Source organism: Chelon labrosus (genome assembly GCF_963514085.1).
Source record: "Chelon labrosus genome assembly, chromosome: 23".
In the NCBI taxonomy this organism is placed as follows: domain Eukaryota; kingdom Metazoa; phylum Chordata; class Actinopteri; order Mugiliformes; family Mugilidae; genus Chelon; species Chelon labrosus.
In genome coordinates this window covers 20,983,013-20,997,182 of record NC_140356.1, presented here as the reverse complement: position 1 = coordinate 20,997,182, position 14,170 = coordinate 20,983,013, and the positions used below count along the sequence as shown (strand labels likewise).

The following is a 14,170-nucleotide window of genomic DNA, read 5'->3' as shown; positions in this document are numbered from 1 at the left end:
CGCGCGCCCCACCTTCTTGGACATGCGCAGCAGGAAGGGAGACTTTCACTGTGGGAGTTGTAGTCCATAACCAGGGGTTTTTAAAAAATGTCTTCGTTTGTTTATTTTTCTTTGACCCCTTTTGTGTTAGTGGGCGGGGCTTGGCCGGAGGCAAAACATTCCACAGGAATACATTAGTTAGCTCTGACTAGCAGATAGCGTCGGCTTGTTTTTGACAGCTGTGTCCTGAATGGTCATGAACAAGACGTAACTTACAAAGATTTAACAGATGAGTTTTGTGTTGTGTGAGCTAACGTTGTGCCTAGCTAGCGGCAAGGCGGGAAAACAAACCTGCGCCAGGCTTGTGTTATTGTGAACAGAACCAACGGCTACGTTTGGACAGCTAACTGTACTAGCATGACTGGGTAAGGTAACTTAACGTTAATGAGTTATATATGCAATAGTTATAGGCTAATGACTAGAGGATAACGAAATAGTAAAATGTTGTTAGCTGCGTTATGTTAATAGTGGGAGCTAGCTAATGCTATTTAGTGAACACACAACCACTGTGAAGTTAGATTTAAGTTGGACATTCACATGAACCATCAGTATATGTCAGAATGAATTACACAAATTAATTAAAAACATTATTTTATTCTCATGAATCTAAACAGAGGCTTGAGGAGGAAGCTAAAGTTTTGCTGCTGCAGAAAAGTCAAAGTACGGTTCAGTCAGAGTCTTTTCCTCCTTGGTGAACTAAACGAGCTCTGCTGCTCCTGCTTTCATTCATCCAACGTTCTCGCTGCTTCGGCTAAATGGTGATTTGGGGATTTGCCAGGCAGTCAGTTTCACTTTTCCCTCCATCTCTCAGCGTCGCTCTGAGAGTAGAAAGAGTAGGAACTAAAAGCACCAGGACGCATGCAGGGAGGGATCGGGGGTAAAATGGTGCAGAGTTGGGCAGCAGATGGCTGCTCTCCAAGCCGGCGCTGCCAAACAGGAACAGGTGCTGCAGAAAGAAGGAAGTGAGCTGAGGGCTGTAGCGGCAGCAGGAGACCCCTGACCAGCTGGCGATGGAGACGATGGAGAGAGTTGGCAGCAGAAGAGAGAGAAAACCTGTTTAATGCAGAAGGAAGAGAAACCAGAGAAACACTGACTCAGAGCAGATTCTCAAAAAGAGTTTTTATAAAACAGGTGGAAACGAGTTCAGTCTGGAGGCGACTCTAAAAAGTAGAGGAGGAATTAAAAACCTTCGTTTATCCATGTTAGACTGAAATAAGCAGGAATAATGTAAAGTCTCTCAGCGTCTTCATTCATTCATTTATAATATATATTTCTATACCTATATTACCCCATTCGTCTTTTATCATCTGTCATTCATTCGTTCATCCATCCGTCCATTATTTGATGATTTAAATGTAGAACCTAATTTTCTCTCAGACCTCCTCTGTTGAATTAACTGAATGTAACATCCATCGTTTCATTTCCTTCGTCTGCTTTTTACGTTTCAGAGTCAGTTATTATCCACAATGATTTTAATTTGCTGCAAATGAAAAGCAGCTAAATTAAATAAAGCTTTGGTTCTAGTTAGGTTAGTTAGATGGAGACGGAGGAAGCCTGGGCTCAGTCTGGGGACCCTGGGCTCAGCGTGGGGCCCCTGGGCTCAGTCTGGGCCCCCTGGGCTCGGTGTGGGGCCCCTGGGCTCAGCGTGGGGCCCCTGGGCTCGGTGTGGGGCCCCTGGGCTCAGTCTGGGCCCCCTGGGCTCGGTGTGGGGCCCCTGGGCTCAGTCTGGGCCCCCTGGGCTCGGTGTGGGGCCCCTGGGCTCAGTCTGGGCCCCCTGGGCTCAGCGTGGGGCCCCTCACAGCAGGGGGCCCCTCTGAATTCAAGGCGTGGAGCAGAATGAAAGGCTGAGAGCGAAGGAGAAGTTATTGATCAGCCGCCGTGAAGAGATGTTGAACATCAGAGATTAGAGCGACTGATAGTGATGATACAGGTCCACATTCATTCATTCATTTGTTTATTTACTCTTATTTACTGTTTACATGTACTTAATTAGTCCCATCATTCATTTACTAATTGATTCATTGATTCATTTGTTCATTCTCTCTCTCCATTTATTCGTCAGTGTATCAACATATTAATTAATTCATTTGTTCATTCGTTCACTTCCTTGCAGATCCACTTCTCTTTAATGAGCAGCTAGAGTGGAACCTAAAATTGTGTCTTTTCTGAATGGACCCTGGCGTGGCTCTGATGAATGTGAATGGATGAAATCATTTTATTTAATGTGTTTGATGTTTCACACGTTTCCTCTCTAATCGCCCGTTCAGCTCAGATCTACGCGTCAATTAAGTCGTCAAGCAAATGGAGACGTATAATTAGGCTGAATTAATTGACTGGCCACGTTGACGTCAATTAGTGCGGTGACAAATTAAGACGAAGCAGAACTGATGTCTCTTAACGATGCCAAACGTCTCCAATTAACAGGAAACCTTCACACCACCTCCTCTGTTTGTTTCTGGCTTAAAACGACTGTTTTTTAAATGGACTTCTGCACAGAGGAAAACAACCACATGACTTCTAGCGGCTGAGAAAGAAGCTAACGTGACAACATCTAATAACCCATTCATTCATTCATCCACCCATTTTCACACACGTTCATATTCATTCATCCATATATTTGTTTGTCAGTCAATTAATTCATTAATCTATTCATTCTTTCATTCATTCATGGGACATACTCATCCCCCAGCCCATTCATCCTTTAATTCGTTCATTAATTAAACATAATCATTCATCCATTCATATATATATTAATATATGTCTGTACATCCATCCATCCATCCCTTCATTCATTCATTAATTATTTCTTTCACACATTCACAGCAGTAAAAACAGTGTGAGACTTTCTCTGAAACAGTTTTTGGTTTCCTCATCACACATGTTCATCCATTCATCCAGTTTGATTTTCTCACTTCCTGTAGCTGTAATAAGATCCTTAAAGTGGCTGATGATGATGAAGATGATGAAGATGATGATGATGGAGGAGGAGGAAGCAGCGTGATGTGTCTCAGACTCTTTAAAGCTCCTGATTACAAACTGTCTGGTCTAATGTGACGTGTCCTCAGAGACACTGAGGGACAACAGCCAGACCGACAGGATTAATAATTCATTTCATTTAAACCTGAAGGAGGACGTTCAGAATAAAAAGCAGCTCAACACAAAACTCAGTGATCGTCCTCACAAACCAGGAACCAGGTTTAGTTCCTGCTCCACTTCCTGTCCACAAATATGGACGAACCCTCCTCCATCTTGATTTTGAAGCTCAGTGTTGTTTGACTTCTCCTCGACCTAAACCACCGCCGCCATCTTGGTCGTCGTAGACTTTCATGGACACTCACTGCATGTTTACAAGAAAGGAAACCTGGAGACTCTGCCTGAAAATGATGTCACCGCAACAAGATGGCGGCTCCCGTCTCTGAGATGTTTTGGCTTCACTTCTGGACAGACGCTAATTTTCCACCCAGTGGTCACTTGTTGTACTGCAACTAAATGTGAAAGAAGTTTTACTCAGAAGAAAAGTGAGTTTTTTATTTGGGTGATGTCGTCTTAATTGAAACTATTACTTGGACAGATTCACTGGTGGAGCCTCTGGTGGACGTTAGAGGAACTGCAGCTCTGGCTCCTGTCATTAGATTTAACTGAACAGTATACTTAGCTTAGCTTTAGCTTGGGCTCAAGATGTTTTCAAGCTTCCATGTTTGCTTCTGTCCACTGCACATGCTCATTAGTGTTTACCTCACTGGCCCCGCCCACATGTTTTTATATTTGTTTATATGTGAGTGCTACAGTGTTTTAATGGAGGCATCTGTGGATCTAGCGCCCCCTGCTGTTCATGTCAACAGCCCAGCTCCTTTAACAGCTGCTACCTGGTGCTGTTTAAGAGGCCGTCCACACGGAAACGCTTTTTGGTCTAAACGCAGATGTTTTGCATCGTTCTGGCCGATCGTCCACACGTATCCTGTAAACGCATTGCCCTAAAACGCACTTTTCTGAAACCGGGTCCCAGGGTGGAAAAATTTGCAAACGCAGCTCTTGCGTTTGCGTGTGGACGGCAAAAACGGCGAAAACGATGATGTCATCGCCACACCCCTCGAGCAGCCTTCCACCTCTTATGTCCCGCGAGACGTCTCATAACAACATCAACAACAATGGCGGACTACATGCTCGTGTTCCTGCTGGAGAAGATATTGAGCCTATCAGGGTTACCAGGGCAACATATCATTTCTCCTTGAGTTTGGTTTCTTCTAAAGCCGATTTGTAAACAGCGCTCAAGCTTTGTGCGCATGCTCCGCCTCTTCCTCTCCGTTTTTGGTGAATTTCTGAAACTGAAACAGCGCCACCTATAGGCCTGGAATATGAAGTAGTGTTTTCTGTCGTGTTGAAACGAATCCGTGTGGACGCAGATATTCTTGAAACGATGCCAGGGAAAACGGAGAGGGAAAAGACCGTTTTGGTACGTGTGGACGTGGCCTAAGTCAAACACATTTATTTCTGATCTTCTTTGTGCTGCAGGTCAGACGTGTCTCTAAGCTGACGTCCTTGTGAACAGCTCCACATGTTTTCTACGCTTCTTTCTTTGCAGCTCGTAGAAATCTGATCACATGCAGCTGACGTTTCCTCTGCAGCTACTTTTTATTTTTTAACAAAAGCTGTGAAACAAGCCGCCGTCCCTGAAAACGCTGCATGTCTCTGAGACACAAAAACTCAGTGAATCACCATTATTCCAGCGTTTTATCTCTGCGTGACAACTTCCAGCTGAACAATACACTCTCCTCCCGTTCAGCGGCTGCACACGCCTCCTTCTTGTGTTGAGCGCTGAGCTGCTGCCTTTATCTGCTCGGCTGGTCGCCAGAGAAAAACTGGTGAGTTTATTTATTTCTGGTGCAGTGAAATAAAGAAGCTCTGAGTGAGAAGTGGGTCACAGTCTGAGCAGAGAGAGCTACGAGTCGACGCTGTCAGCAGAGCAGCAGGAGGCCGCCGCTGAAAGTGACGCTGAGACTCAGGAGTCTGAAGCTGGAGCTGCTTCACTGACAGAGACCAGGAAAAGTTGGAGTCTGTCCACAAAGACACTGAATATCTGGTTATTATGGCTCCTGTAGTAGAGGACAGTGTCTCTGCCTGTAGAGGACAGTGTCTCTGCCTGTAGAGGACAGTGTCTCTGCCTGTAAAGGACAGTGTCTCTGCCTGTAGAGGACAGTGTCTCTATAGTTCCTGTCTCCATAGAGGACAGTGTCTCTCCCTGCAGAGGACAGTGTCTCTGTGGTTCCTAAAGGACAGTGTCACTGTAGTTCATAGAGGACAGTGTCTCTGTAGTTCCTGTCTCTCCCTGTAGAGGACAGTGTCTCTGTAGTTCCTAGAGGACAGTGTCTCTGTGGTTCCTAGAGGACAGTGTCTCTGTAGTTCCCGTCTCTATCTAGAAGACATTGTCTATGTAGAGTACAGTGTCTCTGTGGTTCCTGTCTCTCCCTGCAGAGGACAGTGTCTCTGTAGTTCCTAGAGGACAGTGTCTCTGTGGTTCCTAGAGGACAGTGTCTCTGTAGTTCCTGTCTCTCCCTGTAGAGGACAGTGTCTCTTTGTTTCTTGTCTCTATTTAGAAGACATTGTCTATGTAGAGTACAGTGTCCCTGTAGTTTGTGTCTCCATAGAGGACAGTGTCCCTGTAGTTAATGTCTCCATAGAGGACAGTGTCCAGTTTTGTGTCTCTTTGTCATATTTTGCATCTATCTGTTGTCCTCTAGTGTCTCTTTGTGGTTGTTTTTCTCTTTTCTTTCTCTTATAGTTTTGTAGATGTTCTCCAGTAGTTTAGTTGTCTCTGTCTATTTTTTTTTATCTCTATTTGTCATGTTTCCATATCTGTATGTCTTTTATCTGTAGTTTTGTATCTTATTTATTTATTTCCTGGTCCTTGTGGCTGTTGTTTTGTTCTATTTCTACCTGTTTTATTGTGTATCTGTGCTCCAGTCTGTGTTCAATCTCCTCCAGCTGTTAGAGGATGGATGTTTGTCTCAGACTGATGCAGCAGCAGCTCCAGGTCCAGGTCCAGGTCCAGGTCCAGGTCCAGCTCCAGGTCCAGCTCCAGCTCCTCCTCGGCCTGAGAGCAGCTCTAAAGCGGAGCAGCACACGGAGGACTCGGGGAGGACTCGGAGAGGACTCGGCTCCAGGTCCAGCTCCAGCTCCAGCTCCAGCTCCAGCTCCAGCTCCAGCTCCTCCTCGGCCTGAGAGCAGCTCTAAAGCGGAGCAGCACACGGAGGACTCGGGGAGGACTCGGAGAGGACTCGGAGAGGACTCGGGGAGTTTCACCGCTGAGCCGTGAAATGAAAAGTAGCAGCTGATGCAGCGGCAGAGCTCCGGGGTGGGGGAGGGTCTGAGCCGCCGACCGGCTCCAACTTTACCGGAGCTCTGGACTGAACGGAGGCCGAGTGTGTTGTGTGTGAACCAGGGTGGAGCAGAGAACCAGAGAACCAGAGAACCAGAGAACCAGAGCCGCTGGAGGCTGGAAGCCGCCGACATGAACGGAGCCTGCTGCCTCTGTCCGTGGTGCTACTTCCTGTTTCTACCCTAAATAACTTTAAACCCGATTAAAGCTCGAAGAAGCGACATATGAGGAGACTACTGAGGGGGATGAAGCTTCAGACTCGCTGTTTGTGTCGAGTTAATAATAAAAATAAATAAAAACACTAACTGCCATTTCTGTTCTTCATCAACTCTCTGATCACATACTCCCGCGTGCAGCCCCGCCCCCGTTTGCGTCTTCTCTGGCGCTCATTGGCTCTCCCTCCCGTCGCTCCGCGTTCGCAACTCCTGATTGGCCTGCGTTTCCCGCCCACCGTGCCCCTCGCGAGTTGCCTCGACCAATCGGGGCTCGGCTTGCCAGCGCAGGGCTGGAGGAGGAGGAGGAGGAGGAGGAGGGTGTCGGGGGTCAGGCGGAGAGAAATGGGGGAGAAGAGGCTGAATGTGAGAACAAACTGACTCATTTGGCCTCTTTGTGTTTGAAGAAGCAGAAACTGCAGCTGGGCAGACCGGGCCGGGGCTCTCACACACTGAGTCCACATGTTTCTCTGCTTCGTCCTCGGCCTCCATCTGTCTCAGGAAGTTCAGAGTGTTGTAGCTGAAGCTGCCATTTTTAAAAGTGCAGCTCCAGAACAGAGCTGATGTGTCAGGAAGGCTGAGCTCAGATCAAGATGGACGAGAAGAACTCAGCGTTCAAACTAAACACAACATCTGGTCACTGACAGCTGTTAAAGTCCAACATCTGGTCACGAGCAGCTCCTTATAGGAAATAATAATAGTTTGGATAGAAGCTCTTAAAATAACCTTTTAATCTCTTCATTGATTTTTATTCCAGACATCAATAAATGTCTCAGTAGCTTTTCTAAAACATCCTGAGTTTGAGGATCAATTTGTGGGACTCCACCTGGGAACACTTTAAACTCTGGCTCTTATTAAACTTTCATGCTTTTTATTTCTGGTATTTTTTATTGTTTAGTTTGTGGATTTGAAGAAAGGAGCCTTGATCAAACTGTTTGTCTCATAAAGTCAAATGATAGAGTGGATGTTAAAGAGGTGATTTATTCTGTTAATGTGGCGTCTAACAAATGAAATATAATCAACTTATATCAACATGGAAATGAGGATTTCACATTAGTCCCACAACAGCTTCCTTTTTCACCTACTTTTAAATTTCTAATTATATCATGTTTCTTGTATTAGTTTGTTTTTTTCTCTCTTGCAAACTATAAATTATTTCCTGTTGTTTCTGTGTATACATGAAGTTTTTTAAGTTTAAATAAACGTGTTAAAGTAAAGAAGCTGATCCTTTAGATGTTGGTGTAGATGTTCTGTTATTTATGGTTAGATGAGAGAATCAGAGTTAATTTAATACGTAGCTGTAGAATTAACACTTCATACAGGACTGTTGTCTTTATTAATCTGTTGTTTGTCTGTTTTTGTTCCTTTTAATCTTCTATAGTCTTGTTTGTGTCTCTTTCTAGTTTGTAGTTCTCTTGCATATATTTATAGTCCTGTTCGTCTCTGTTTCAGTCTCCTGGGGTCCTTTACTTTATGAGCAGTCGTTGTATTTTCTGGTCTCTCTCTAGTTGTTTTATTTGTGTACTTTGGAGTCTTTTGTTGTGGTGTCTCTTTGTGGTTGCTTTACATTCATTTGTGTTGTCATTGTGTCTCCTTCTCGTCTCTTGGTGTCTTTTTTTTTCAAGTTTCCACATCTTCCACATTGTTTTATGGATAATCTTGTAGATGTTTTGTATTCTACGTCTCTTTGTGGCCGTTCTACTCTTTTGTTGAGGTTGTTTTCTTTAATGTTGGAGCCAAATTTGTAATAATTTTGCAGCTTTGTATGTGTTTACAGTGAAGCTGCATCACTTTATTGTCTCTGTGTCTTTTCACTGCTGTTTTTTGTCTTTTTCTTTTTTACATGTCTGTATTTCTTTATTTAAAGTTGTTTTGTATCTTATTCATCTTTGTGGTCGGTACACGTCTCTGTTGATGTCTCTTTATGATCTATCTGTGGCTGTTTGGGAGTAAAAACATGACTTTGGTTTTTTAATCAGAAAATACAATTGACTGTTTTCTCTCCTCTGCTCAGTGCGCATGCTCAGTCGGTGGGTGGGGGGTGGGGGGTCTGCTCTCTCTGCTCCATCCGGGAACTTCAGAATTACCATTGACAGCCGAAGCGCAACTTTTCCCCAGGCAAAGTGAAATCAAGCCGCGGACTCGGACAAGATATAGTCCACCGTTTTTCAACTTAAAATTACCGAAAAAAAGGCGAACCCGCCTCCGACTCGGACCCGTCGACGTCCGGCCGTATTCTGGAGAGGATCCGACCGAGGCCCGAGCTCTTTCCGCCGGGTTTGGAGCACTTTTTCGGAGACGAGGCGGAAAGTGGGTGATGAGTCCTTGCCTGTGAAAAAAAAAAAAAAAAAAAAAAGAAGAAGCGAGAACTTGCTCTGCGGCCCCGAGTAGTTCTTCTTTCCGACTGTTATTGTCGCTTTAAGAAAAAAAATATATAAAAAATCTGTTTAATTCACTTTAAACTTCGTCTCGGCCGCGTCGAAAGTGGGAGAAAAGTGCTTTCCCGGTCGGAACATGGAACTACAAGGCCTGCAAGAGGCGCTGAAAGTAGAGATCCAGTGTCATCAGGTAAATGAAAAGCATCGTGTTGTGTTGTGTGTTCGGGGGGAGAGAGTGAGAGGAAGCAGGAGGGGAGGAAAATGTGGAGGAAGGAGAGGAAGGAGAGGAGGGAGAGGAGGTGAACACTCCGAGGAATAACTATGCGACATGTCGCTGCTTCTTCTTCTGCTGCTACTACCGCCGCTGACTGATGCTAACCGGCGACACGGCGTCCACTTCCAAGTCTGATTAACTCCACTTTTTCTTTTATTTTTTTTCTCGCTGTACTTTGACTAATTGTCGAGTCCCCCCCTCCTCATCCTCCTCCTCCTCCTCCTCTTCTTCAACTAGATTTCGGAGCGGTAATGCGGTGCTCGCTGGTCGGCGATCGGGACGCGACCTGAATATTTATGAGCTCTCTCTCCGTGGCTATCATCCCCATCCTTCTTCTTCTTCTTCTTCTTCTTCTGCTTTGTTCCTCCCTTTAAACTTGAGACACTTTTCTTTTTTTTTTTTATTTCACATTTCGCTCTTGGCTTCGCTTACAAACTAGTTGCACAGATGAAGCAGGACCCACAGGTAACATTTATCCTCTCTCTGTGTGTATTTGTCTCAGTATTTGTCTCGTCCTCCCTCGGCTAACCGTCCCCATCGGATCGGGGAGTGTACGAGAAACTTTATCAGCAGAAATCTGCTCCTGTGTGTCGGTTAGCTCACTTGTTAGCCAGCCCTCCTGCTATTTTTAACACTTTGATGGAACATAAACACCTCTACACACTCCTGTTTGATGCTAACTTTCACTAAATTTAATATTTTTTTGTTTGTATTGTAGGATGGAGAGCTTAAGAGACAGCTGCACGACAGGCAAACAAGAATAACAACCATAAGCGACAAACAAGTAAGCTCCTTTTTTATTTATTTATTATTTTTTATTTATTAATGCCCTTTGTGGAAGCTTTTCCTCCTCTACAACAAACTGCTGGATGTTAAAAGACCGAAGTGTTACGCGGTTAAAACTCCTCCGTGCTCGGTGTTCTCGTGTGTTAGCTTAACGGCTAACGGGCTTCCGTCTCGTCTCGACGCTGAAAGTTGTGTAAAAATTTTTAGCGTCCATTTTGAGTAGGTCGACATGTTTCTGGAGAGTAACCGTTGGAGGCTAATAAAGCTCCTTTCTATCAAGAGGAACGTGACAGTTTGTTTTAAACATGTTGGTTGTAGTTTTCGGAGGCGGATGTGTCGTTGAGGCGAAGCTGTGGTTTGGTTTGTGGTGTTTTTTAAAGCGATGAACGCTTCGCTTTTTCATTACTTTATACTTAAGTCCTGCTGGTGTTATTTCTTCTCGGTCACGTGATCTGAGCGGTGCATTTGATTCGTTCACTTCTTTTTTTTACGCTTTCACTTTTTTCCTTCGTCGCTAGCTTCACGGTGGGGGTGCTGGTACGGGCGGGGGGGTCCTGGTACGGGTGGGGGGGGTCCTGTGTTAACTTTAAGGCAAGCGGAGCTCAGAGGTCGGTGAGCCGGCTGGGATGCTGGAGAGAGGAGGCTGAGCGGCGGCGTTCAGCACCGCGGTCAGCTCCTCCAAGCTCCGCCCGGGGGCTCGCTGCTCCGCTGCTGCTCCGCTGCTGCACCGCCCCGCCGGTCGGTCCCGGCCCCAAGCGGCAGCGCACTCAACTTCCCCCACACACACATCACACATCACACAGGAGCAGCAGAAACAGAAGAAGAAGAAGAAGAAGAAAGAGATCGATGTTTATTTATATGTTTATGTTAACTTTAATCGATCTAATTTCCCCTGGAGTGCAGTTTAAACACATTAAACTTGTGTCACAAAGACTTATTATTATTAATATTATTATTATTAATAATAATAATCCAGTATCTTATGAGAATCAGAATCTTTGTTGTTGTATTTGTTTCTTCCTCCATCCTCCTTCTTCTTCTTCTGTCACTTTGGTTGTGGAAGCTTCCATTTTGAGAGAGAGAAGGGGGGTGGTGGTTTTTCTGGCCCCTCCAACATGGAGAGAGGGGAAAAAAGTCTGCAGAGTTTCATGCAGGAGGAGGAGGAGGAGGAGGAGGGGGAGGGGGAGGAGGAGGGGGAGGGGGATGGGCCCCATTCATGCCTAACATTACCATTTTGATTGCTTTGATGCTGTTTTTGGTTTGGAGGAGGGGGGATGGGGGTTTGGCAGCGGAGGCAGAGACAGAAAGCCCAGTCAGCACTGCACGGCGATGCTTTTAATCACCACACATGATCTGGTTCTGTTCCACACACACAGAGAGAGAGAGAGAGGCTCGCTATAATCTGAACTCTGGTCATTTATCGGTTAATAACGAGCCCCCCCCCCCCTCCACCGTAAACCTGGATCACTGTGTCAACATTTGCTGTGAACTTTTACGCCGCTAACAGAGCAGAGAGCTGATCCTCAGATGGCTGCACATAAAGACGGCGTCCTTGCAGGAGTGACGCCTGGTGGAGGTCATTTCATGGTCACGGTGTGAGGCCTGGACACGGAGGAAGTTTGTTAATAAACCAGCAGACGTGAGCGCGGTGTGTCCAGCTCCACCGTGGACTCTGGACTCTGCCTCGGTCTCCAGGAGCTGCCGTGTCCGGCCCTTGAAGGAGGATGGATCCATTGATCGTCCGTCTCTGCGCTCCACTTGCTCTCTGTTGCGTCATCACGCTGGCTTTTATTTAATTTATTTATTTTTAACCGAGTTGTCAGGTGGAGTTGTTTTTGTTCTCCTTGTTTTCTGGCTTGCTGGGGTCATCAGACGGATCAGGGTTGAACGGTGACTAGTAGAATGTGTTACCATGGATACGGCAGCTTCCTCCTGCATCCTCCAGGCTAAGAAGTTAATGCACCTGTACACACACACACATATATATATATTTATATAGCAGCTGCTTTTAGACGGTAAGACAGGAGCCGTCTGATTGGTTGACGTGTGACGGCTGCTCTGATTGGCTGCCTCCCTGTAATGTAAAGGAAACATTTTAATGAGAGATGTTCGTGGACGGTGGAGATCCAGGGCTGAGGGAAGGTCATGACTGATGTTCTTCCTGGTTCCATGCAGTGAAATCCACACGGTGCTAATATTAGTTTAGAGGAACTAATCTAGTTTTAGTTTGACTGTGTCTTTGTTTCAGCTGCATCCTTTCTGACTCTGACTCTGTCTGGTTGTTATTCATATCGTACGCTGCTTTGTACCGTTTTACTTGCTTCATATTCATGATGTTATTTTCTCTTCTGAGCTGCACTCAACTATTATTCCACTGGTTTTTCCAGCTGTGAGCAGCTGCTCTGTTTCCTCTGTGTGTTGCTCTGTTGTGTTTACAAATCCAGGTTAGTCTCAGGAATCAGGCTCCGTCTTCTCTAGTGACCTGCTTCACGTACAGGCTTCAGATCTGAGCTTATTATAGACACCACGCTGCTTCCTGCTTCCTTTTGTTTGAGTCTGAGCTGCTGTTCACACCTGGTTACCACACCTGGTCTCACCTGGTCTCACCTGGTCTTAATATAAATGTGTCTCCACATGCGTCCCCAGCCAGCCCTTGAGATCTGGTCTCAGTGTGTGTGTCTGTAAATCAGCAGCGCCATCATGTGGTCAGTAGAATATTGTAGCAGCTGCTGTCTCTAATGGATCTCTACCTACCGCTGGATCAGAACCATCAACAGCTGCTGGTTGACTTGGAGACATGATCCAGATGTTGGAACAAGAAGGAAAGACTCTCACATGATAAGATCTGATTTATTTTAGAGACAAAGGGAAGTAGGGAGGGAAAGAAGGAAGAGAGAGGATAGAAAGAAGGAAGACAGAGGATAGAAAGAGGAATGGTTCATCTCCTGAGTTGATTCTAGTTCAGATTAGTTTCTAGTTTAGTTTGGTTCTCAGCTCCAAGACCAGAATCTTTTAAAGTCTCTCATTACTGATGAACAGACGTCACTGATTCATGTGATCATTTCTACTAGTGGTTGAATGAATGAGTTAAATGTTGAGCAGGTCTCTAACGTGAACCAAGACTCATTTTTATTGTTAAACAGTTGTTTAAGAAGAACAGTTCATTTTTAGAACCATAACTGTCATGACTCCTCCTTTCATCCACTTTTTACACTAATATATTTATAAATCTACAACAAACGGAGCCAAAGCTGAAAGAATAAAGCGTCTAAAACTACATTTGAACACTTCCTACCTTCTACGAGACGCTAGAGTGATGAGGAAACATGTGAGAGCTACGTTGAAGTAACAATCAATGGAGGCAGCGTTGGACGTCAGACTGTTGGTCCCACTCTGCCTGGTTAGTGATGCAGCTGTGGGCTGATGAATGTCAGGAGACGTGGCTGGAAACTGCTTCAAGGTCAGAAATAATAAAGTTCTAACTAGAGAAGTAAAAACTGTTCTGCTTCTACAGGAAACACTTCACAGTCCAGTTACAGAAGTTAGTTAATTCATTCCTTCTCTGTAATAACTAACGTCATAAATAAATCAGATCTTAACATGTGAGAGACTTTACAGTTTGTTCCAACATCTGGATCATGTCTCCAAGTCAACCAGCAGCTGTTGATGGTTCTGATCCGTCCATCCGTCCATCTATCCGTCCATCCAGGTCATGGTAAAGGTCTCAGGGTTGTCCTTCAGTGTTTTTGTGGAGGACGAGGACTCTAACTTTCCCAGGAACTTAAAACCTGAACTGGGTGTAAATCCCAGGGCGTCTCATTAGGGGCTCCTGCAGACCTGATCAGACTCCTGCAGACCTGATCAGACCGGCCAGAGGTTCAGGGATGTGTGCCGGACTAACCTGTGGTTTTACTGAGGAGGCAGGTTCCCTCTAGGCCGGTCTACGAGTTAAACTACGTCCTCTCTTTTCTGTCCGCGTCTAGAAGGAAGTTTTAATTGGATAATTAGCAGGTCTCATGTCATGAGGCTCCGTTCTCTCTGCTGTCGTTCAGATATTAAACTTTTTATGTGTTTTATTGTTGAAGAAAGAAAAGTAGAGAATTAA

The 14,170-nt window shown here is 45.3% G+C and overlaps 1 protein-coding gene across 2 annotated transcripts in view; it reads left to right on the top strand.

The window, feature by feature from the left end:
• Positions 1-8,709: 8,709 nt before the first annotated feature.
• The window catches only part of phf21b (PHD finger protein 21B), a 37,540-nt gene continuing 32,079 nt past the window's right edge, over positions 8,710-14,170 (top strand). For both annotated transcript variants that reach the window (XM_084573714.1, XM_084573713.1), the window contains exons 1-2: positions 8,710-9,195; positions 9,998-10,063. In XM_084573714.1, coding sequence (XP_084429840.1) covers positions 9,142-9,195; positions 9,998-10,063 — 120 coding nt within the window. In that variant the 5' untranslated portion in view covers positions 8,710-9,141. The remainder of the gene's footprint in view (positions 9,196-9,997; positions 10,064-14,170) is intronic.